General features: G+C 39.3%; 1 protein-coding gene across 5 annotated transcripts in view; it reads left to right on the top strand.

Annotated features, from left to right (window-relative positions):
* The window catches only part of LOC119825569 (cytochrome P450 3A11-like), a 794,398-nt gene that overhangs the window by 34,796 nt on the left and 732,894 nt on the right, over positions 1–26,708 (top strand). Inside the window, exons 11-15 of one of the 5 annotated variants that reach the window (XM_038346519.2) lie at positions 341–501; positions 1,285–1,511; positions 2,930–3,092; positions 3,978–4,044; positions 5,860–6,420. The exons of 2 other annotated variants lie outside the window; for them this stretch is intronic. In XM_038346519.2, coding sequence (XP_038202447.1) covers positions 341–501; positions 1,285–1,511; positions 2,930–3,092; positions 3,978–4,044; positions 5,860–5,894 — 653 coding nt within the window. In that variant the 3' untranslated portion in view covers positions 5,895–6,420. Of the gene's footprint in view, positions 1–340; positions 502–1,284; positions 1,512–2,929; positions 3,093–3,977; positions 4,045–5,859; positions 6,421–26,708 lie in introns of those variants that run through there. 2 more of the 5 variants (XM_038346527.2, XM_038346520.2) reach the window with 2 other exon arrangements.

Raw genomic sequence — 26,708 nt, 5'->3', positions numbered from 1 at the left:
AGTACAATACTCAGCTGAAAGTCAACCAAAAATCCCAGGCAGACACAAATATATGTAAATAAAAAATAAAAATAAATCTTAAAAACAGAAAAAGCTACATGTCTTGAGTTGCCCAGTGATGATGAGGAGGAACATAGCATAAACCTTGGGACATCCTGACTGAAGCAATCTTTTCCTTTTCTGGCTGACACATGGATGTCAAAGTGATAACGGTCCCAGGGTGACTGAGTGACTTCTCCATACTTCTCTCTATGGAAACAGGAGTCTTGTTTGATGATCTTATCTCTTCTGTGTTGGTACACCCTGACCTGACTTTCCTGAAACATTTTCTTACTTTCAGTTCTGTCTGACACAGAAGTCATGGCCCAGTCAATTGCCTTTATTTTTGGTGGCTATGAAACCACCAGCAGCACCCTTGCCTTTGCACTGTATTTACTGGCTACTCACCCTGATATTCAGAAGAAACTGCAGGAGGAGATCGATGTAGCTCTGCCCAATAAGGTGAAGGGATGGTGCTTGGAAGAGAAAGGGAAAAGATGCACCTTCTTATCACAAAAAGTGGGGTGTGTGTGTGTGTGTGTGTGTGTGTGTGTGTGTTTGTGTGTGTATGTGTGTGTTTGTGTGTCTGCATAGATCATAGACCTGCACTGGGTATTTTTCTAAATCACTCTCCAGCATGGTTTTTGTGACAGGTATTCTCACCGAATTTGGAGATCATCAAATTGGTTAGGCAGTCTGGAAAAGGATCACCAGGCATGCACAGTCTGCCCCTTCCCCCACCCTGCTGGGATTGTAGATGTGAGCCACTATATCTGGCTTTATGAATGATATATATCTGAACTCAGGATTGCATACTAGACAATTCACAAACTGAGATATTTTTAAAGCCCAGGTGATCATTATTCTAACCATTCTGTAAGAGACTGGATAGATAGCTCAATGGTTAAGATCATTGGCTGCTCTTTCAGAAGATCCAACCAGGTTTGATTCCCAGTACCCAAATGGCAACCCTCAACTATATATAATCTCAGTCACTAGGGATCTGATGCCCTCTTCTAACATCTGTGGACATTGTGCTTATGTGGTGCACATACACATATGTAGGCAAAACAGCTACCCTCATAAAATAAAATAATTTAAAAATCCTTTAAAATGTGTTATAAGTGCCTATGACCAGTGCAATTCTCAGCTCAACTTTGGAGCTACTGAGAACTCAACAGTACAATGAGGATCGATTGAGAGGTAATCTAAAATCCCAGAGCAACCCTTTTTCTGTCTTCCCAGGCACCTCCCAGCTATGATAAAGTGATGGAGATGGAGTACCTCGACATGGTGTTGAGTGAAACCCTCAGATTATACGCAATTTCTGACAGACTTGTGAGAACCTGTAAACAAGATATGGAAATGGATGGTGTGTTTATTCCCAAGGGGTCATTAGTGATGATACCAATTTTTTCTCTTCACCGTGACCCACAGTACTGGCCGGAGCCTGAAGAATTCCGCCCTGAAAGGTACAAGAATCCCAGGAGTGGGAACCTACTATGAACTCTGCTGGGCTGTATATATTATAGTGTCTCTTATGAAAAGATGATCTAAATGTGATTTAGTATCCATTTGCAATCTGTGAAGAGGGTGACAGAGAAAGGGGAAAAGGGAAAGGGGAAGAGAGATGGGAGGAAAAATGAGAATTTAAATACAGTGTTTTAATCCTCCTTCATCAAGTAACAAATGACCAACTTAAGTGTGAGGCAGGAACCTGCTTTCCTTCAATCTGACACGTGCTTTTGAGAAATGGAACCCAGCATTATCTTGAAGAGACTTTTGGAGATTAGGCATGTATTCCCCCATTTGTTTTTATTCTTTGACAATAGAATGTATGTAAAAAGTATTTTGGTTATTTTTTACCTCCTGTCACTTCTCCCTTGCACACTTGTTGAATCCTTACCTGTCCCATCAACTCTTCCTCCTCTATTCATGTCGTCCTGTTGTCTTGTGACTCATGATTTTAATTGGGGTTGCTTGCATAAGTGTAGGTCTAGGAGTTATTTACTGGAGAATGGACAACTCACCAAGAGCTACACAATTAAAAGACCACCCCCCCCAGTTACCATTGCTTCTCAATAGTTCTTCACAGAGGTGGTTTCATGGACTCCCTCCCCATCCTTGATGGAATATATCAACATGGTTTAGGCTTGTGTAGGCAACCATAGCTGCTTCGACTTCATGAGTACAATGGCTGTGTCAGGTCCAGAAGATAGTGTTTCACAGCACCCCTTTCATTCCCTGGCTCTTACATTATTCTGATACCTCCTATGAGATGTTCTTGAGCCTTTGAGGGGATGATACAGATGCCCCATTAAGTGCTGAGCACTCCACCATCACTCTTTCTCAGCATTTTCACAGTTATGAGTCTCTGTGTTAACTGTCTCCCACTGCAATCAGAAGCTTCTCTGACCGAGACTAATAGCAGCACTAGTTTTTGTGTATAAACATGAATATTCAGAAGACAGTTTGATACCATCTCCACTTGCAAAACAACAGCAGTAAATTCAACCCTAGTGCACATAACCTCCATAAACATTGGATTTTCACCAGATTTACAGTATCAGGCATTAATTACCACTGTAAATTGGAACTCCGATCCAATCAGACAGTGGTTCATTATCCCTACCACATAACACTAGTGGGCACATAGGATACATTTTCTGTCTATAGCGTTTGTCTTATCTCACATATGGAAACTTTTTTAGGGCATGGGGGGAAAGAAAGGACTTTTAGTGTACAATTCTCAGAGCCAAATACCTGGAATCCGTTCAGTGAACCTTTCTTAATCTACATATATGTCTGGTTAGATGTCTAAGGATAAATTCATGTATGTAGCTCTTATGCTTCTATCCTTTGCTAACTTGTCATTACTGTGTGTCTCCAGGTTCAGCAAGCAGAACAAGGGCAGCATCAATCCTTATGTATACATGCCCTTTGGATACGGACCCAGGAACTGCATTGGTATGAGGTTTGCTCTCATGAACATGAAACTTGCTGTCACTAAACTCCTGCAGAATTTCTCCTTCCAGCCTTGTAAGGAAACACAGGTGAGGAAAAAAATCTATCGCTGTAAATAATGTTTTATGGAGACATTTTTCAGCTGAAAGTACTGTGTATAAAAACAAATCTGCTTATTTGAGGTTAGCTAACTCGTTTTATGGCCTAATGAGTTATTTGTCTCCAGGGAAGAATTGAGGAGCCTCTGGTGTGTCAGCATAGGGTATTATTAAGAGTTAGTGCAGGCCAGTATGACAGGATTATGTGCATTCTACTTGAAGTTCCAGTCATGTCCACTGAAAATTGCTTTGCCATGTGCCATAAAGCAGTTCAGTGATCATGACTTCATGTTTGTAAGGTGGTGCACTTCCAGAACTCACAGAAGCCCTCCTCTGACTGTCTTGTCAACCACTGGCTGAGAATTAGAATCACCAAGGAGCTTTACAACTCATATATGAGCTTTACAACTCATATATGTTTCTGAGATTGCAAAGTGCTTACCTGGCATGCACAAAGACCTGGGTCCCATCCCCAGAAATGCATGAAGCAGCTATGAGGAAGCATACCTGCAATCCCTATACTCAAAAGGACAAGGCAAGATGATCAGAAATTCAAGTAATCCTTGACTACATAGTGAATTTAAAGCCAGCAGAAGCATATAACACCACATATCAAAAGCAAAAACAGAAATTCATGATTCCTAGAGATCATGTCTGAAATCCTGAAATAATTTACCCAGATTATGGCTTTAAAAGCTCATCTCTGGATTTCCATGTGATGGCCAAGTTGAGAATCATTATTGCAAAGTATAAATGAATGTTAGGGCTCAAGAAAGGGCTCGGCAGTTAAGAGTACTAACTGCTCTTACAAAGGACCTGAGTTCATTTCCCAGCACTAACAAGTTGTCTGACAACCATTTGTAAATCCGCTTCCAGGGCCTCTTATGTCCTTCTCTTGCTTCCATTGAGACGGCACATATGTGGTATACAAACACATGTGCAGGTAAAAAAACACAATAAAAAATAAATCTTTACAAAGTTGACAGTTATGATGAGCTCCAACTTTATGGGACATCTTGATGGTTTGTCGTACTTCTCAGGATCTATGCACCAGAAAACAAGTATCTGTCATGTTTCCATAAACAATGTATTTTTTCCCTTCATATTCTGCTCTCAAATTCAAGTTCTTGTTAATTCCTCAAATGAATCTTTATCTTGGATTTATTTCCTCGTGTGCTTTATGTTCTACTTTTGTCTTCTGCAGATTGTATTTATTACCTGTGCTAATACTTTTTCATTAAAGCCTCCAGTTTAGTTGTGCTTTTTTTTTATCACTATTGAAGGATATCACATATCTTTTCTTTATCACCTCATATCAATCCTTCCACAAACTCCAAATGCTTCTTTGTGAAGAATTTGTGCATTCAAAACCTTTGGTAAATGTTTTGAAGTAGAGCTTACAATTATAACATTCTTTCATAAAAAACATTAAAACTAATTTAAAAATAACAAATAACACTTGTGTATAAATTTTATGCACATCTTTTTTAGGCCTTCATGAAAACACATGTATACTACTTAAAGTTTTAAAAGATTGTGAGAAGACATTTAGAGAAAGCTTCTGCATTTTCCTGAACAATTTGTTCCTGCTTCATGCAAAGGGATGGCTAAAATTTATGAGATTTGTGTATTTAAAATGTGCCTTCTCTTTGTCAATTAGTTTTATTGAATGAATATAGGGATGGAAATATTTGTTCTGTGATTTGTAATTTAAGGAAATTATGTATATTTGTCAACACATGACCTCACTTATTTTACTACTTTCTCCCTAAAGCATTTAAATCATAAGCATGTACAGAGATTTAGACAGACAAAGCAAGGTTCAAGTTTTGAGAGCCAATGGAACATCTTTCAAAGGCAGATTCTCTGGCAAGATCCAATCATCTTAAAGTTGACTCAACTCTATCTCCATGACAACTTTGTTCCCCTCCCTTCTCTTGTGGACAAAATATTATTTCACTGCTCACCTCTGTCTCTGAATAGCATGGGACTAAGGCACCACTATAACCACAGGAGAACTCAGAATTCTTCATTTATCCCATCTTTGAAAGCCAAAATAGATGCTAGGAAAGCAAGCACATATCTGTTCTCCTAAAGACTTATCCAGAATGGACACAACTGTACTAGTGACATATGATATAGGCTGTGGGGACTGTTCATAGAGTGGAAATGTATCCTCTCAGGGTTAACTTACAAATATCAACAAACCAAAAATAACTTTTGAAAATGAAAAAACAATATGATTATAGTAACTAAGAATCAGGCTCAAATATGTTGAATTAACCAGGCATAGTGACACATGCATTTAATACCAGCACTCAGAGAACAGAATTCATCTCTGTAAGCTAAGGCCTGAATGGTCTACCTAATGAGATGCGGGGCAGACACAGCTACAGAATGAAACCCTATCTTGAAAAAAATAAAACAAAACAAAAATTAAACTTTAAAATTTAATTTAATTTAAAAAAACATTTTTACTTTAAAGTGGCATAGAACAGAAATAACATAAATAAGCATGGCTTCATCTCAGGCCCTGTATACAGTAGAGTCTCAATAAATATATAGCCTTATACATATTGGAAGCATGCTTTCACCATCTAATGGACACAGCTCAGAGAATAAGGAAATCCAAACATATGACCTCAAATGCAGCTTAGATATACCTGCAAAACATCATTCTGAATGGTTTTTACATTTATTTATGGGTTGTTGTTGGCTCACTCATTGATTCTCAATATTTTCTCTTTCATGGTTGCAGATTCCCTTGAAATTGCACAGAAAACCACTTCTTAAACCAGAAAAACCCATTGTTCTAAAGGTTGTACCACGGGATGTGATTATAACTGGAGCGTGACTTTCCCTCAAGGACTCTGCAGTGTTCCTCTTCAGGTGGTGTCCAAGAACATTGGAATCTTTAATTTACTTCATGAATAAAACCCAGATGAAGATGAGGATTAATCAACTGGACTTGGTACATGGTTAAGGATTCAGTACATCCAATGAGCTTTCTCATTGTCAAAATAAAGTATCATCTAATGGAAAGGAAATGACTAAGGCAGATAAGAGAATGAGAAATTCATCTTCTCTGGTCCTCATGGTATTATCTCCATCCAATTCTTGCTGTCTCCATCAATTTCTTTGAGCTTTATGGAGAGTAACCATGTCTCTGGAACTGATCAATAAATTTTTGATGAAAATGTGAATTATTGTAACAACACTAATTGTAAAATTTGAATCATATGTATTGACTCCATATTTTACAATAAAATTACACTGAAAATATAAAAAAATCTTTCTTTAAAAATCCAATTTAAACATATTTTATATTCTTTGAGTGCTTCATACAATATATTTTGGCCAATTAATTCCTTTTATGTAACTCCTCCAGATTTTTCCCCATCTCCCTTTTTATCCAGCTTTATATTATCTCTCATTGTTTTAAAACTAATCTAAACAAAATGAACCATGGAGTCCAGTTTAAGTAGATAACTATTCCTGGGTGTGAGGCCTGCCCTGGAGTACAGTTAACAAACTCAGTGTCACCCCACTAATGAAAACTGGCTTTCCTTCTCTTGGAACCTATCAATTGACAACATCTCCTTGTCTAGGGGGAGGATGCTTAGCTCCTCTACACAAAGATTTTGTCTGATTTGTGCTCATGCAGATCTTGTGAATTCTGTCACAGTCTCTGGGAGTTCATATGTGCATCTGCCATGCTGAGTCTAGAAAATGCTGGGTTTTTTTAAGTCATCCACTACCTCTGACTCTTAGAACCTTTCTGCCTTCTATTCCACATGGATCTTTGAGCCTTGAGGGGAGAGGTATGACAAAGTCCTGCTGGTCAGAGCCGAGCATTCCAAAGTCTCTTCTTCACTTCATCTTGACAAGTTGAATGGTTTTTTGTTAATTACTGTCTACTAAAGGAAGAAGCTTTTATGATGAGGGTTGAGTGATGCACTATCCTATTGATACAGCACCATGTCATTAGGAATCTTTTTATTGCTATATTCATTTAATATATTATTAGTAGTAGGTATTCTCTTAGGACTCACTGTTTATCTAGTCTCAGGTTCTTGGCTTCATTGACAGTGTTGGGTATGGGTTCCATCTCATGGAATGGGCCTGAAATTCAATTAAAAAGTGGGTGGCTATTCCCATAAAATTTTGCCACAATTGCACCAGTGGGCATAACTATCAGGCAGGTCCTTATTGTAGCTAATGTCATTCACAGCTGGGTGAGACTGTTAATTCCTTTTCTAATCCAATATTGTGTATAGCTCCTTCTATTACTGTGAATACTATCCTATAACATGATGTTTTTACATCATGAAGTTAAACATATTAATGAAGGAGGATTCAAAATAAAAATTTTTATTGATTTTTATTGAGCTCTACATTTTTCTCTGTTCCCCTCCCTGTGTCTCTCCTCCCCTTCTACTCTCTCCCAAGTTCCCCATGCTACATATTACTCAGGAGGCTTGTCTTTTTCTACTTGCCATGTAGATTAGATGTATGTATTTCTCTCTTAGGGTCCTCATTGTTGTCTAGATTCTCTGGGATTGTGAATTATAGGCTGGTTTTCTTTGCTTTATGTTTAAAAACCACTTACGAGTGAGTAATATGGTAATTGTCTTTCTGGATCTGGATTACTTCACTCAAAATAATAAAACAAAATACTTTAAAAAATATAATTAAATCTTAGACTATAAGAAATTTCATGCATACACACAATATATTTTGTTCATATACATTCTCTACTTCCTCATTCAAATTCCTTAGGATACCCTCCAAAAAACTCCTTTCAACTTCATGTCTTCTTTTCTGTTTATAAGTTGGCTACTATGTTGGCTGGGTAGTGGTGGCACAGACCTTTAATCCAAGCACTTGGGAGACAGAGGCAGGTAGCCCTCTGAGTTAAAGACCAGTCTTGTCAACAGAGTGAATTCTGGGACAGCCAAGGCTATACAAACATTCATACATATCAAATTAAATTTTTAAAATATTAAAAATGTTTTAATTTTTTTATTTGTTTCTTTATTTCTCTCTGTGAATATGCATGAATACCAAGCTGTGTCTGTGGAGGTCAGAGGACAACTTGTGGGTATCAGCTCTATCTTTCCTCTATGTGGTTTATCAGGGATTAAGCTCAGGTCATCAGACTCAGCAGCAAGCTCCTTTACCCACTGAGCCATCTCTACTTGCCATAAACTAGATATTTGAGATCCAAGAAAGAAACACTATTTTCCTATAGACAGAAATATTCTGCCCTGTAGGCCAGATCCAGAGACCACTGCAGGTCCAGGCATGAATCTGGGACCTTTGAGGAAGTAATCCTGAGTCAGGACCTCTAAGGGTCTGGGCATGAGTCTGGGACCTCTGAGGGAATAGACAGGAACCAGAGAACTTGGGAGTAGATCAAAGCCAGAGGGACCAACCCCAAGCCAGGGACTTCTGCAGGAGTGGATCCAGACTAGGGACATTCACAGAAACAGGTCTGAGCCGAAAACCTACACTAGAGCAGGCCTGAGACAGAAAACTCCACAGGAGAGGAGCAAAACCTGGGAGTGATGAGCAACCTTCAGGAACACAGAGTGCCCAGTGGGGTAACTAGAACTATGGCACTGACGGTACCATGAGGAACAATCATCTGAGCCTTGGATTTCCTGGAAACTAGAAGGTTAATAACCAGAATGACAGACAGCCTCGACTACACCAATTAGAGGGAAAGATGAGTAAACATGGTAAGAACACAAGCAACACCACAAAGAGCATCATGACCTAGCCTAAAGACCCCACAACAGCTATTGCCTGCAAGGTCCTTTGACCATGAACAGTTCCTGCTTCTACACTGAGGAGATTCACACAGAGAGTCAGTCACAGCAAAGATTGGCACAAGACACCAAGACTCCCCTGGCTCCATTGAAGGAAGAGATGGGCAGGCGCCAATGCAAAAATTCCTCCAACAAAACCAGGCGATGGTGGTGCACGTCTTTAATCCCAGCACTCAGGAGGCAGAGGCAGGCGGATCTCTGTGAGTTGGAGGCCAGCCTGGTCTACAAGAGCTAGTTCCAGGACAGGCTCCAAAGCTGCAGAGAAACCCTGTCTCAAAAAAACCAAAAAAAAAAAAATCCTCCAACAACCTGAAAGGCAACATGACATCACCAGAATCCAGGGATCACAAAACAACAAGAATTGAACACCCTACTCCAGAAGAAATAGAAGACATCAACATTAAATGGAACATTGTGAAAATAATAGAGGACCTTAAACAGGACATATAAAACTGCCATAAAGAAATGGAGATGACAATAAAAGGGAGAGGAAATGAATAAATCTCTCAAAGATACCCAAGAAAGCCAAGAAAAACAAGAAAAAACAATAAAACAGGTAAGGGAAACAGTTCAAGACTTGAAAAATGAAATGGAGGTAATGAAGAAAACACAAAGTGAGGGAAGGGTGGATATGGAAAATCTGGGTAAATGAACAGGAACTACAGGGACAAGTATTACCAACAGAATATAAGAGATAGAAGAAAGAATCTCAGACACTGAAGATATTATAGAGGAAATAAACTCACTGATTAAAGAAAAAAAACAAATCCAGCAAATTCTTAACAAAAAAAACTTTCAGGAAATCTAGAACACCATGAAAAGACCAGACCTCAGAATGACAGGGGTAGAAGAAGGAGAATTACAGATCAAAGGCCCAGAAAATATATTCAACAAAATTATAGAAGAAAATTTTTCCCAACCTAAAGAAAGATATTCCTATGAAGATACAAGAAGCATACAGAACACCAAATAGACTGGATCAAAAAAGCATCTCCTTGCCATATAATAGTCAAAACACAAAACATACAGAATAAAGAATGAATATTAAGAGCTGAAAGGGTGGTGGAGTTCCACCTGGACAGGAATCCCTGATCCGGTGTGGTGGAGTTCCATCTGAACGGGTGAGTGTGTGCAACCCTGGGGCAACCTACCCTGGAAGAGAACACAGCCTCCCTACCCCAGCTCCGGGTACAAGGGTGTCTTTAGTACTCACGTCCCTGCCTCTCCCAAGCCTTCCCTAGTGTATTTAAGTTTCCTGCTCCTGTACTAAGGCCATCCACTAAGGGATGTACTAAGGCTGCACTAAGGGAATGCAGGCTCCTTCAGATTGTGCTGCAAGGTTGGCTGTGTGATACTCCATCCCTCCCTGCCCCCACCTTGGCCCTTTTGTCCCTGCAGCATCCCTGGGCTACCAGGAATCCCTGATCTGGTGCGGTGGAGTTCCACCTGGAAGGCCTTCCCTAGTGTATTCAAGTGTCCTGCTCCTGTATTAAGGCCATCCAGGATTCTGGCAAGGAAGTGTGGGCTCCTTCAGATCGTGAAGCAAGGAATAGCTCCTGCTCTGGCACTGAGGAGATCCAACAAGATTCAGTCACAGCAAAGAATGGTCTAAGACACCAAGTCCCTCCTGGCTCGATTTGAAGGAAGAGAGAGGCAGGTGCCATTGCAAGAACTCCTCCAACAACATGAAAGGCAACATGACATCACCAGAATCCAGACATCCCGAAAAAACAAGAATTGAACACCCTACTTTAGAAGAAATAGAAGAAATCGACCTTAAACAGTACTTTATGAAAATAAAAGAGGACCTTAAACAGGAGGTAAAAAACTGCCAAAAAGAAATGGAGATGAGGATCCGGTGAGGTAGAGTTCCATCTGGACGGGTGAGTGTGTGCGACCCTGGGGCAACCTGCCCTGGAAGAGACCACAGCCCCCCTTCCCGAGCTCCTGGTACAGGGTTGTCTTTGGTACTCACATCCCCACCTCTCCCAAGCCTTCTCTAGTGTATTCAAGTGTCCTGCTCCTGTACTAAGGCTATCCACCCAAAGGGGTGTGAGGCTGCCCTCCAGGCAGGTCTGAGGATTCCTGCAAAGGAGTGCAGGCTCCTTCAGATTGTGCTGCAAGGAATAGCTCCTGCTCCGGCATTGAGGAGATCCACCCAGATTCATTCACAGCAAAGATTGGTCTAAGATACCAAGTAGCTTCTGGCTCCATTTGAAGGAAGAGATGGGCAGACGCCAATGCAAGAACTCCTCCAACAACATGAAAGGCAACATGACATCACCAGAATCCAGACATCCTGAAACAACAAGAATTGAACACCCTACTCCAGAAGAAATAGAAGAAATCGACCTTAAACAGTACTTTATCAAAATAATAGAAGACCTTAAACAGAAGGTAAAAAAATGCCATAAAGAAATGGAGACTCAGCTACAGAGTGACACGCTGTTTTGAAAAAATAAAACAAAACAAAAATTAAAGTTTTACTCTAAAGTTTTACTCTAAAGTAGTATAGAACTGAAATAACATAAATAAGCATGGCTTTATCTCAGTCCCTTTATACTGTAGAGTCTCAATAAATATATAGCCTTATGCATGTTTGGAAGCATGTTTTTCACCATCTAATGGACACAGCTTGGAGATAAGGAAGTCCAAACATATGACCTCAAATGCAGCTTAGATGTACCTGCAAAACATCATTCTGAATGGTTTTTACATTTATTTATGGGTTGTTGTTGGCTCACTCATTGATTCTCAATATTTTTTCTTCCATGATTGCAGATTCCCTTGAAATTGCACAGAAAACCACTTCTTAAACCAGAAAAACCCATTGTTCTAAAGGTTGTACCACAGGATGTGCTCATAAATGGAGCATGACTTTCCCTCAAGGACTCTGCAGTGTTCCTCTTCAGGTGGTGTCCAAGAACACTGGAATCTTTAATTTACTTCATGAATAAAACCCAGATGAAGATGAGGATTAATCAACTGGACTTGGTACATGGTTAAGGATTCAGTACACCCATTGAGCTTTCTCATTGTCAAAATAAAGGAGTAAGTCACAAAACAATCCCACACCAGTTTGGAATTATGATTAATATAAGGGTTATTTATTTAAAGGGGAAAACTTACAGATTACCATCCTGGACAACAGCCCCCTGCATGACCAGGAAAGGAGTCTGGTAGTCAGAAGCAGAGTTCAAAGCAAGAGAGGGAGCACACAGCTACCACTGCTTTTTCAAGCCAAAGAGGCCATGCCCAAGTGGGCTGGTATCTTAAAGGCTATTGGCTGAAGGAGTGGAAGGAGCTCCCGCAGCACCTCCCTCTTTTGTTTAAGTAAGAGAGTTCTAAACTTACTACAAAATTATATACAATAAGAGCAAATATCTTATTCTAACTAGCTTAAGTGTTGTATAATAAATAACTTGGCCAAGTCATGAGAGGAAAGTAACTACATTTATCTAGTCTTCTACCATCGAAGGTCTGAGAAGGGAAACAATGTTTTTTGAGAAATTAAGAAGTGCAATCAATGGAAGAGTTTTTTTTTTATTTATTTATTTTGTTGTGTTGTCATTTTCGTTTCTTTTTTTAATTCTTTATTTTTTTTTATAAAAAATTTCCATCTCCTCCCCTCCTCCTCCCCCTTCCTTCCCCTCCCTTCCACCCATACCCCCACTCCCTCCCTCTCCAAGCCAAAGAGCCATCAGGGTTCCCTTCACTATGTTAAGTCCAAGGTCCTCCCAGCTCCCCCTAAGTCCAGGAAGGTGAGCAACCAAACTGACAAGGCTCACAGTGAGCCCATCCATGCTGTAGAGTTCAAGCTCATCGCCGTTGTCCTTGGTTTCTCAGTCCTCCTCTACCGTCAGCCACATTCAGAGAGTCCGATTTGGTCCCCTGTTCCATCAGTCCCATTCCAACTGGACTTGGTGGTCTCCCGTTAGATCTGTCCCACCGTCTCAATGGATAAACGCACTCCTCATGGTCCTGACTTCCTTGGATGGCAGTTGTGTCGAAACTGTAGGTTTCTTTTGTGAATATAGCATTGTCATAATATTAAATCTACAATCTGTGATACTGAAAGACTTCTGTCCGATTTTGTCTTTTCAAACCTCCTTATGTATTATCTTAAATTTTATTGTAAACATATTTTCCTTTCTTTGTTATGGATATGCCTAGAAAGTTTTGCTATACTATGCAAGATTTATTTGTGTATCTAGAGTTCTCATTAAGTGTATAGACAACATTTGACTGTTGTGAAGGATATCATTGTACATGGAATATATACAATTTTTACATGTTGAGTTTCTATTATTCTACATCACCAAATTTGTATGAAATTCAAGATTCTTCTGGTCGACTTTTTATAATATGTTAATTGTAGATGATTTCATCATATGTAAATATAATTATTTTACCTTCTTCCTTTGTTACTTGTAGTCTTAATTTAAACTGAATATATTACTATAAAATTGAGTTACTTTCTTCTAAAATACTATACGTTATGTATTATTCCTGTGTGCTATTAAAATTCTTCCATGCAATGTTTATTTATCTTATGCCATCAAAACAATTGTTTTCACTCAGGCTCTTTGGCCTGGAGAGGGAGGGAGTGGGGGTATGGGTGGAGGGGAAGGGAGAGAAGGGGGAGGAGAAGGGGAGGAGATGGCAATTTTTAATAAAAAATAAATAAACTGGAAAAAAAGAAAAAAAAGTGCAATCAAACAACTTCCAAAACATGCAACAAATCACAGAGACAACTGGCTACCTCGGCAATCACCCAAAGTCACATTTGCAGCGTTGAAGCAACCAACTTTGACTAAGGCCTAGAATAACTGACAGATTATTTTTAAAGGCAAGAAATTTTCCAAAATCTTCTTACCCTGTCTTAGTAAGATTTGACGGTTCTGCTTATCCATTTCCAGATAGTATGTATTTTGTCAGTAGTTGAGGTATGGGCAGTTCCTTGACCAGAGGCTGTTTTTGCCAAGAAGAAGACAAGCTCCAAGTGGAGTGTCTTGGGTGCTCAACAATCTCTCGGGAATAGATCAGTGTTGCCAGGAGCGATTGTGTATCCTACACTACTACAGAACTCTAAGTTAGATTAAATGCCATTTTCTACGGCTTTTTGAAGAAGTTGAAGATTATCTATTTATACAGAATATAATCTTTTTGTATCTAAAAAAATCCCAGGGGCTGGAGAGATGGCTCAGAGGTTAAGAGCATCGCCTGGTCTTCCAAAGGTCCTGAGTTCAATTCCCAGCAACCACATGGTGGCTTACAACCATCTGTAATGGGGTCTGGTGCCCCTTCTGGCCTGCAGGCATACACACAGACAGAATAGTATATACATAACAAATAAATAAATATATAAATATCCCATTAGTATAACTATAAATATGAAAAACATAGGTGACTATTGCTCTATAATTTTTACTACCTAACTTAAAGACTAAGACAGTAAACAACTATGCAATAAATGAGGACAATCAGTTCCAAATGTAAACAATGTACAAGTATCTTGAACAGAGGTAGAAATGTACACTGCAATATGGTGTATATATATATAATATATATATATTTACATATATATTTACATATACATATTGATACATATCAATATATAAAAATGTTTTAAACAGAGGTAGAAGCATGCAATACATACAATATTCAACATAATTTAACTTTGCATTCATATACAAGAATCTATGCCATTGTAATTGTCTATAAATAATAACTCACAAATACCAATCTATTATCCCATCATCCAATTTTCCCTTTTTTTTCAAAAAGATCCTTGAGCTTATAAAATTCCTCCCCCAACTCTCAACCATATATCGGTTATAATCAACCTCTAAATGATGTCCCTAAACCTGAGGACACTTTGCTGGGAGAGGGGACATCGTCCTCTAAAATTACTTCCAGTTGTCATGGGGGCAATGTTTTTTTCTAGGGGGATCCTGTGAAAGTAAAATGATGGTTAAATTTCAAGATTAATGTCTGGTAAGACTGCAAATAGTCTCTGAGTATTTTGTAGAGGTCTGGCCAGAATGTTGTACAAGATGTGCACCATTTCAGCTAACCAAATAGGAACCATCTTGTGTAGCTGGTACCCAAAACAGGTCTTGTAGTAGCACTATCAGTATCATGACATCATATCAACCAGGTGGAGTTGTTGTTATGGGTCCCCATTTCTTCTGGGAAACTTCAAAGATTACTGCAGGAAAATTCATTGTTCATTGTGGAAAACTTAAACATTAATTATATAGATATAAACAGAAATACATATTCAATGAAAGGCATGATAGGTATGAAGAAAAGCAAAGATGTTTTCTAAATTCTTTTTGCCTTCTGTCCCATATCATGGCTCTTGACATGAGACAGAAACTCTGGGTTTTTCTCTTAACAACAGGCTTGAAATTAGAGAGGGACTGAGCCAGTGTCCAACTCCAAAACCAAATCTATATACTTATGAATATAAATAAAAAAGGCACACACACATACACACACACACACACACACACACACACACACACACATTGTTACTTATGGAACCTATTCGATTTTCTTGGTGATCCATATTGGGTAATAATTTTTCCCATCTGTCAGTATTCAAATATCCAGGGTCCCTTGAATATTTTGAAGATGAGTGTTTTCCTGCAGGGATAAGAACAGAACCCTGCCCCCATTCCATATGTTTTTCTTACCACCTGTATGATTATCATCATGGTGGATGAGTTGTCATTTCTCCTTTCCAAGAGGTTTCTCCTCTTCAAACCAAACCTTTATTAATTTTGATGGTATCCACAATTTTTCTTCTGTGGAAATAAGAGCAAAAACCCTTCCCCAACACAACACATCTCCTGGCTTCCATTGTGAGGTCAGCACTTCCTTGAAATAAACTAGTTGATTTAGTTCAGCAGACTTTTCCATTATCCAATGTCTTACTGCCATTGTTGTTCCTTTCTCATTAGCGCTAAGAAAATTCAAGGTTAATAAGGCATTATGTAATCTATTCCTGGGGGCATTTTCCACCCTTTTCTGTTTGTTTAACCTATCTTTTATAGTTCAATTTAATCTTTCTATGACTGCTTGACCTGTAACATTGTATGGTATACCTGTAAAATGCTTAATATTTAAGCAAAAAAAAAACATTTCATTTTCCTAGAGACATAAGCTGGACCATTATCTGTTTTAATTTGTGCAGGTATGGCCATAACTTCTGATAAATGTGTGATTACTGAATCAGCTTTTTCTGAGCTTAAAACAGTTGCCCATTGAAAGCCTGAATAAGTGTCAATGGTGTGATGGACATATTTTAATTTTCCAAATTCTGCAAAGGAGAACACATCCATCTGCCAGATTTCATTCCTTTGAGTATCCTTCAGGTTAGTCCCTGCATGTAGTGGTGTTTGGTTACATAAAGAGCAAGTAGGGCATTCCTTTATAGTCTCCTTAGCTTGTTGCCATGTAATAGAAAACTCTTTCTTTAAAACGTTGCTATTGACATGATTTTTTTATGAAATTCTGAGGCCTAGAACATGCTTCCAATCAATAATTAATCAATGTCTGCATTACCTTGTGCTAGAGGACCTGGCATACCCGTATGGGATTGGATGTGTGTTTTTTACACAGGATAAAGCCTATTTCTGATTATGTCTTGTACCCGGATAAACAATGAAGTCAATTCTGTATCATCTGGTATAAATTCAGTGGTTTCAATATGGAAGATAACTCTTTCTGCATATTGTGAATCAGTAATTCAATTAAAAGGTTCTTTAAAATTAACTTTTTTATTTTACCAGTAGTGAAAGGCACTATAATTTCTGTTGGATCTATACATGCTAGTTGATGAAGCCTCAGTTTACCTTTTATAATTAATTCAGAGACCTTTTCCACATAAGGTTTTAATTTTTTTCTTGGTTTGTGTTGTAAAAAGATCCATCTAAAATATCTTCCCTCTGCATTAAAATTCCTATAAGAGAAATTCTGGAAGGCAATATGACTAGAATACAACTGAGATTTGGATTCACCCTATCCACATGTGCCTCCTGTAATTTTTCCTCAACCATTGTCAATTCCATTTCTGCTTCAGCTGTTAATTCTCTGGGACTATTCAAATCTTTATCACCAGCTAAGATTTTCTTTAAATGAATTATTAAATCAGGTGTTATCCCAACAGCCAGTCATAGACTGGAAATGTCTCCTAACAATGTTTGAAAGTCAAAAGTCATTAAGAGTCTGTAATCAGTCTCCCCTAATTTGTGCCTTTTGTGTTCTAATTTATGTAAACCTATTCTGTAAACTAGGTAATTAACAGAATCTCCTCTTTGAATCTTTTCAAGAGCAATTTGTAATCCCCATTTAGGCAAAACTATCTTTATTTCCTCAAACATTCTTTCTAAAGTATCTATGATTGAATCAGATAGCAAAATGTCAAACATGTAATGGTAAATTATAGACTTAGGGAATTGCCTATGTATTGTTTCCAACAGCTGACTCACAAAGTATTGACACAGGGTTGGGCTATTGAGCATCCCCTGTGGGAGGAGAGTCCATGGTATCTCCTAGTAGGCTGAGCATTATTGTAAGTAGGCACTGTGAAGGCAAATTTTTCTCAATCCTTTTCTTGTAAAGATGTGGTGAAGAAGCAATCCTTTAAACCAATAAATATAAGAGACATCCTTTTGGTAACAGAGAAGGCAGAGGAATTCCAGACTGTAGAGGGCCCATAGGTTGAGTTACCTTGTTGACAGCCCTTAGATCTATCATCATTCCCCATTTACCAAATTTCTTTTTACAACAAACACAGGAGAATTCTAAGGGCTAATTGACTCCTCAATATGTCGAGCATCTAATTGCTCCTATACCAATCGTTCTAAAGCCTACAATTGATCTTCAGCTAGAGGCCATTGCTTTACCCATATTGGCCTCTCAGTTGGCCATCTTAAAAGTGGGGTTGTTGGTACCTCTAAATTTTTAGTTGCTTTTGTTAGTTGCTTTATGTTCTTGTACAGCCTGGATGGCTGGTGACCTTTGTGTGTAGTACCTTATTGCATCCTTCCCAGAATTATGAGTTCCTTGTACTGCAGGAATGTTAATCTGGGTATTCAATTGCTGTAGCAGGTCATGGCCCCATAAATTTATTGCAATATCAGCTATTTATGGCCTTAGCTTTCCTCTTTGACCTTCTGTCCCAATACAATTAACCCATTTCGTGCTTTGTTTAACTCGACATATGGTTCCAATTCCTAGTAATTGAACATCTGCTTCTTGAAGAGGCCACTTAGGATGTCAAGATTCTGGAGTGATGATACTCACATGCCGCGCACCGTGTCCCCGTGTCTGTGTTGGATGCGCTTGAACCCAGTTCATGAGATTCGGGCAAGGGGCTGGAGGTTAAAATACAGACAGAGACAGACAGAAAGACAGCGGCATGAGTCATCCTTGAATTCCCCAAGAATTCCCCCTTTATTGTGTTCAGGGGCAGATTATATAGAAATATCCATGCCCCAGCCAAACCCACCAGAAACCACTCTCCTTCCATCAGGAACTCCTGAAGATCTCGTGCTCAGAGCAGCTGTAGGCACTCAGATCAGGAGATTACAAGAAATTCAAGATCTGGGGTCTCACTGCTCCCAACATCTCCCCCCTAAATTTTTTTTAAAACAGTGTCTGATCTTAAGTATTTGGGGGGAATGAGGGGTCAGTATCTCCAGGTAACATGTACTTCGGGCACTGCTAGGCATCCGCCAGGCTAGGCACCGACTGGGTTGAGGCAATGTGCCTTCTACCACAGCCACCAGCAAAGATCTGCTTCAGCTGCCTTCTAGCCCCAGCTGCATTTGTTCTGGGTCCAAACTGGTGCATGAAGTGGAGCGGAACTCAGGGCAGCAGGCTTGCTGCTCTGCAACCACTGAAGGGGCCCCACTTAGGGAATTTGGGCATTGTCAATCTGTCTGGCTACTTCCTGCTGAGTTGGGACACTGCATTCTTGGGGGTATTTACTACAATTTACTGCCATTTTCCAGTAGTGCTCAGATGTAAGTCGAGGTCATGCTGTGCTTCTGCGCCCTGAGGCCCTCACTGGAAGCGGGCCTAGCATTCTTGCCTCGTTGGTACTCGAGGCAGGTCCTGGGGTTTGCACGCATCACAGCCCCTCAGCACCCATCGCCTGGAGTTGCGTGGCCTTGGAGCCACAGCTGCTCACACTCCAAGGCAACATTTCAGGAGGTCTCAGGTATTCAAACCACATGAATTTCGAAATAATCCTTAGGCTCTCATTGTCTGTGGAGACAAAAACAGAACCTTTTTTCCAAATCATCAAATTCTTAAGCCAATATTTCAAAGTCAAAATACCTTTCTTAGCAATTCCTAGAATCAAATGTCTTTGTCCAGTCCAGAACACAAAAGACAATACAATCAACATATCATACATCTGTACACATTTATCTTTTTAAGCTATATACTTTCTTTCCATCTTTTCCCAATACATAAGTTCCCTCCAGCTGGGGACAACCCTGTTTGTTTACCCCTCTTTCTTGGTTGGACTTCTTGGAACCAAAACCGAATGAAGGACATCAGGATTAACCATACCCCAATTCACCCTCACCTTCTGAGGGCAACCTCTCAGCGTTCCCTAGTTTCCCAGATCTCAGCTGGGACCTCCAATTTCCACACATTGAGCCCCTGTGTCTGCGTTTGGTGCGCTTTTACCCAGTTCACGAGATTCGGGCAAGGGGCTGGAGGTTAGAAAACACAGATACACACAGACAGAGAGACAGCGACATGGGTCATCCTTGAATTCCGCAAGAATGCCCCCTTTATTGTGTTCAGAGGCAGATTATATAGAGATAGCCACACCCCAGCCAAACCCACCAGAAACCACTCTCCTTCCATCAGGAACTCCTGAAGGTCTCGTGCTCAGAGCAGCTGTAGGCACTCAGATCAGGGGATTACAAGAAATTCACGATCTGGGGTCTCACTGCTCCCAACACTCACATCCACTCAACAATCACAATTCCATTTATACGTACTCTCAGCTTTGGTCTCTGATCATTTATAGAGGTTTGCCAAAATATATGTTTCTTATTTCCTATTTGAATTTCTGACTTATCCTCCAAATTTGAACAATCATTTAGAACCTTATGGTCTTGCACAGAAGTTTCTAGAGTTTTCAGTTTTCCTGGTGAGACATGTCTTCCATGGTTACTGAGAATAACTGGGCCATTTTTAGCTTGTGGGCCTGCGAGAGGCCCCTCAGAGAGTTTCCCGATGGTATCGGGTTGCCTTTTCTGTCTGTTGTTGATTTGAATTTATTGGTCCAATGTCATCCTTTACCACACCTCCTACATATACCTGAAGGCCAAGGTTTCCTATTCTTGCCATTCCCAGATGAGGTATTATTCCTAGAAATTCCTTGCCTGCAATCAATTTTCAAATGTCCTAATTTACAACAATAAAAACATTGGGCAGGTTGATGTCTCCTCATTGCTTTGGAAATCGCTTCCCCTACCCAAGATTCATCATCATAGTTAAATGTCTGAAATTCATGGTATGCTGAATCTATTAATCTAGGCCTTAAAGGCCCACTTATCTTTTTGCATTCTAAGTTTGCATTTTCAAAAGCCAGTGGTTCAAGAACTATTCATCAAACTTCTGGGTTTGTTACTCCTATGTTTGTTCAGAGCCTTAATTAATCTTTGCAAAAAGTCAGTATAGGGTTCTCCCTGTCCCTGCCTAACCCTGATATATGACTCGATCCTTTTCCCTGATTCTAGTATTCTATCCCAAGCATTCAATGCTGTTTTGTGGCATAGGGACAATACTTTTTTGTCGTAAAGAGCTTGGACCTGTGGATCAACATATGCTCCTACACCAAGAATTTGACCCTGGGAAACATCCACACCCTTTGCTCTCCCTTGCTGTTCCATATGCTTGGATTCTTCTCTGAAATAAATTCCAAACATCAAGGAAGATGCTAACTTAGATAAATCACAGGGTATAGCCCTGACATTAGAAGCTCAAGTTCTTATCATTTCCTTAACAAATGTAGAGTACAAGCCATAAGTAACAATGGTGTGCTTAATTTCCTTCAGATCATTCATTCCTATTGGTGTCCATCTACCTTCTTTGGCTCCCTTTGGGCTTTTAGAAGTTGATGCTTTGTCAGAGTAAATTACAGGGTATGTCACTAAAATCCTGGGTAGACCAATTCTGACAGCTGGTGGTGACAGTGTATCCTGCCCTTGTGTCTTCTCACCCTGATCATCAGCTCTAATAATTTCCTCAATCATTTCAAATCTCTTAATCATAATCTCTCATAAAGCCTGAATCTCCTGACCTGCAAATGTTTCTAGTGATTTCCCTATAGTATCAATTTTATGGTCCCCATTCTGCACCAGCAATTCCAAGGTCTTAATGTTTCCTTTCAAAGATAACATCTCCTCCTTGAAATGCCCCTGAACATCATGTAAATTGCCATTCTGTTCTGTTATATTCTGTCTGTTACCTTATCAAAACCTTATGATAACTTCTGAATGTCAAATTGAACAGCCTAGACACTCTCATGTAAGTTCCTAGTACCCTTAGATATAGAGTCAATTTTGCCTATCATGGTATTAATACTATCAATTAATGCCATATACTTCCATAATGATATAATATGAAGAAGAAAACTGAAACCTAATAACCAGTAAATTGAGGTATCTCCATAGGTATATAGGCCTCTTGTGATTTCTCCTATGGTGGCAGCAAAAACCGCGGCAAGAGTCCCATTAAAAAATGAAACCTGCCATTTTAACTATGTTGATCCTCCCAATCCAAGAGCAAGGGAGATCCTTCCATTTTCTGGTATCCTCTTCAATTTCTTTCTTCAAAGACTTAAAGTTCTTGTCAAATAGATTCTTCACTTCCTTGGTTAGAGTTACCCCAAGATATTTTATGTTATTTGTAGCTATCGTGAAAGGTGATACTTCTCTTATTTCCCTCTCTGCTTCCTTATCCTTTGTGTATGGGAGGGCAACTGATTTTCTGGAGTTGATCTTGTATCCTGCCATGTTACTAAAGGTATTTATCAGCTGTAGGAGTTCTTTGGTGGAGTTTTTGGCCTCGCTTATGTACACTATCATATCATCTGCAAATAACGAAAGTTTAACTTCTTCCTTTCTAATTCAAATCCCCTTGATCCCCTTATGTTGTCTTATTGCTATTGTTAGAACTTCAAGCAGTATATTAATGAGATATGGAAAGATTTGACAGCCTTGTCATTTTCCTGATTTTAGTGGGATGGCCTTGAGTTTCTCTCCATTTAAATTGATGTTAGCTGTCGGCTTGCTGTAAATAGCCTTTATTATATTTAGGAATGACCCTTGTATCCCTAATCTCTCCAAGACCTTTATCATAAAGGGGTGTTGAATTTTATCAAATGTTTTTTCAACATCTAATGAAATGATCATATGGTTTTTTCTTTCAGATTATTTATATGATGGATTACATTGATAGATTTTCATATGTTGAACCAGCCCCGCATCTCTGGGATGAAGCCTACTTGATCATAATGGATAATTTTTCTAATGTGTTCTTGGATTCTCTTTGACAGTATTTCATTGAGAATTTTTGTGTCAATGCTCATGACCGAGATTGGCCTGTAATTCTCTTTCTTGGTGGAGTCTTTGTGTGGTTTTGGTATCAGGGTAACTGTAGCTTCATAAAAGGAATTTGGCAATGACTCTTCTGTTTTTATATTGTGAAATACATTAAGGAGTATAGGTATTAGGTCTTCTTGGAAGGTCTGTTAGAATTCTGCATTGAAACCATCTGATCCTGAGTAAATGTCTATCTTTGTGGTTGAGGTGTGTTTCTTGTAAACAGCAGAATGGTGGATCCTGTTTTTTGTATTCAGTCTCTTAGCCTGTTCCTTTTTATAGATGAGATGAGTCCACTGATATTAAGTGATATTAATGACCAGTGGTTATTAACTCCGGTTATTTTTTTGGTAGTAGAGTTTGTGTGTTTCCCTTCTTCGAGTTGTGCTGGTGAAGGGTCTCTAAATGTTTCAGTTATTGTTGGCATTGTTGGACTCCTTGGTTTGTGATTTTCCTTCTATTACTTTCTGCAAGGCTGGATTTGTGGCTACGTGTTGTTTAAATCTGTTTTTGTCCTGGAATATCTTGTTTTCTCCATCAATAGTAAATGCAAGCTTTGCTGGGTATAGTAGTCTGGGCTTGCATCCATGTTCCCTTAGTGTCTGTAGCACAACTATCCAAGACCTTCTGGCTTTCATGGTTTCTATTGAGAAGTCAGGTATAATTCTGATAGGTTTCCCTTTATATGTTATTTGACCTTTTTCCTTTGCAGCTCTTAATATCTGTTCTTTATTCTGTATGTTTTGTGTTTTGATTATTATATGGCATGGGGATGCTTTCTTTTGATCCATTCTATTTGGTGTTCTGTATGCTTCTTGTACCTTCATAGGAATATCCTTCTTTATGTTGGGGAAGTTTTCTTCTATAATTTTGTTGAATAATTTCTCTGGGCCTTTGAGTTGTAATTCTTCTCCTTCTTCTACCCCAATTATTCTTAGGTTTGGTCTTTTCACAGTGTTCCAGATTTCCTGGATGTTTTGTGTTAAGAATTTGTTGGATTTGTTTTGTTCTTTAATCTGTGAGTTTATTTCCTCTATAGTATCTTCAGAGACTGAGATCCTTTCTTCTATCTCTTGTATTCTAGTTTCTGTTCATTTACCCAAATTTTCCATTTTCAGTCTTCCCTCACATTGTGTTTTCTTCATTAACTCCATTTCATTTTTCAGGTCTTGAACTGTTTTCCTTACCTGTTTGATTGATTTTTTTTGTTTTTCTTGGGTGTCTTGGAGAGATTTATTCATTTCATCTACCTTTTTATTTGCCATCTCCATTTCTTTATGGCAGTTTTTTACCTCCTATTTAAGGTCCTCTATTATTTTCATAAAGTACTGTTTAAAGTCGATTTCTTCTATTTCTTCTAGAGTAGGGTGTTCAACTCTTGTTTTTTCATGATCCCTGGTTTCTGGTGATGTCATGTTGCCTTTCAGGTTGTTGGAGGAATTCTTGCATTGGTGCCTGCCCATCTCTTCCTTCAAATGGAGCCAGGAGAGAATTGATGTCTTGGTCCAATCTTTGCTGTGACTGACTCTGAGTGGATATCCTCAGTGCAGGATCAGAACTGTTCCTGACTGGATGGAACTCCTCAGCACTGAAACAGGATACCTGGTAGCCCAAGGACACTGCGGACAAAAGGGCAAATGTGGGGTCCAGTAGCACACAGCAGACTTTGCAGCACAAGCTGAAGGTGCCTGCACTCCCTTGTGGGAATCTTCAGGCCTGCCTGGTGGGAAGCCTCTTAGTGCAGGAGCAGGAAGCTGTTCCTGAGCCAAGGGCCTTGCATACACTAGGGCAGGCTTGAGAGAGGCAGGGGCATGTGTAACAAAGACTCCCCTGCAGCAGGATCTGGGGGAGGAGGGCTGTGCTCTCTTCTGGGACAGGCCACCCCTGGATAGAACATACTCACCCGTCTGGATGGAACTCCTCAGCACTGAATCAGGGATGCCTGGTAGCCCATGGACACCGTGGACAAAACAGCGAACATGGGGGCAGGGCGGGATCCAGTAGAATGCAACAGACCTTGCAGCACAGGCTGAAGGTGCCTGCTCTCCCTTGTGGGAATCTTCAGGCCTGCCTGGCAGGCAGCCTCTCATCCCTCTTGGTGGATGGCCTTGGTGCAGGAACAGGAAGCTGTTTCTGAGCCAAGGACCTTGCATACATTAGGGCAGGCTTGGAAGAGGCAGGGACGTGTTTAACAAAGACACCCCTGCAGCACCAATTTCTTTATTTGAGCACTTAGAGCTATGAACTTTCCTCTTAGCACTGCTTTCATAGTGACCCTTGAGTTTGGGTTTGTTGTGTCTTTATTTTCGTTGAATTCAAAGAAGACTTTAATTTCTTTCTTTATTTCTTCCTTGACCCAGGGGTGGTTCAGTATTTGACTGTAAAATTTCCATGAGTTTGTAGGCTTTCTGGGGGTAGTATTGTTGTTAAATTCTTACTTTACTCCATAATGATCCAATAAGACATATGTGGTTACTCCAACTTTTTTGTATCTGTGGATGTTTGCTTTGTTAATGAGTATGTGATCAATTTTAGAGAAAGGTTCCATAAAATGCTGAGAAGAAGATATATTCTTTGTGTTTGGATGGAATGTTCTATAGATATCTGTTCAGTCCATTTGATTCATTACACCTGTTCTCTTATTTCTCTGTTAAGTTTCTGTCTTGTTGACCTATCCATTGGCAGGAGTGGACTGTTGAAATCTCCTGTGATTAGTCTGTGGGTTTTGATGTGTGATATGAGTTTCATTAATGGTTCCTTTACATATATGGGTGCTTTTTTATTTGGGGCATAGATATTAAGGATTGAGACTTCATCATGATGAATTGTTCCTGCTATGAATATAAAGTGTCCTTTTCCATCTCTTCTGATTGATTTTAGGTTGAAATCAATTTCATTATTTATTAGAATAGCTACACCCACTTGTGTCTTGGGTTCATTTAATTCGAAAACCTTTTCCCAACCCTTTACTCTGAGGTAGTGTCTGTCTTTGAGGTTGAGGTGTGTTTCTTGTAAACAGCAGAATGCTGGATCCTGTTTTTGAATCCATTTTCTTAACCTGTGTCTTTTTATAGGTGAATTGAGTTCATTGATATTAAGTGATATTAATGACGAATGGTTGGTAACTCCGGTTAATTTTTGGTGGTAGTATTTATGTGTTTTCCTTTTTTGAGCTATGCTGGTGGGGGGTTAACAGATGCCTGTATTTTTGTAGGTACAATTAGCTACCTTGGGTTGAAATTTTCCTTCTAGTACTTTTTTTTGGTTTTTCAAGACAGGGTTTCCCTGTAGTTTCTAGAGCCTGTCCCGGAACTAGCTTTTATAGACTAGGCTGGCCTCGAACTCAGAGATCTGCCTCCCGAGTGCTGGGATTAAAGGCCCTTCTAGTACTTTTTGTAAGAATGGGTTTGTGGCTTGGTATTACTTAAATTTGTTTTTGTCATGGAATATCTTGTTTTCTCCATCAAATGTGAATGAAAGCTTTTGTGGGTATAGTAGTCTGGGCTTGTATCCATGGTCTCTGAATGTCTGCAGCACATCTATCCAAGACCTTCTGGCTTTCATGGTTTCTATAGAGAAGTCTGGTAACAACATAATTCTGATATGTTTACCTTTATATACTTATATGCTTGACCTGTTTCCTTTGCAGCTCTTAATATTCTTTCTTTATTCTGTATGTTTTTGTCTTGATTATTATGTGGCAAGGGGACTTTTTTCCCACTCACTCTATTTGGTGTTCTGTAAGCTTCTTGTTCCTTCATAGGGATATCCTTCTTTAGGTTTGGACAGTTTTCTTCTATAATTTTGTTTAATATATTTTCTGGGCCTTTGAGCTGGAGTTCTTCTCCTACTTCTACCCCTATTATTCTTAGGTTTGTTCTTTTCATGGTGTCCCAGATTTCCTGAATGTTTTGCGTTAAGAATTTGTTGGATGTGGTGTTTTCTTTGACCAATGAGTCCATTTCCTGTATAGTATCTTAAGTGTCTGAGATCCTTTGTTATATCTCTTGTATTCTGTTGGTTATACTTGTCTCTATAGTTCCTGTACATTTATCCAGATTTTCCATATCCAGAATTCTCTAGGTTTTTGTTTTTCTTTATTACCTTTATTTCAGTCTCCAAATCTTGAATTGTTT

Source organism: Arvicola amphibius, chromosome 10 (assembly GCF_903992535.2).
Source record: "Arvicola amphibius chromosome 10, mArvAmp1.2, whole genome shotgun sequence".
In the NCBI taxonomy this organism is placed as follows: Eukaryota; Metazoa; Chordata; class Mammalia; order Rodentia; family Cricetidae; genus Arvicola; species Arvicola amphibius.
Note: the sequence above shows the minus strand (reverse complement) of the source record. Positions and strands in the feature narration are given on the sequence as shown.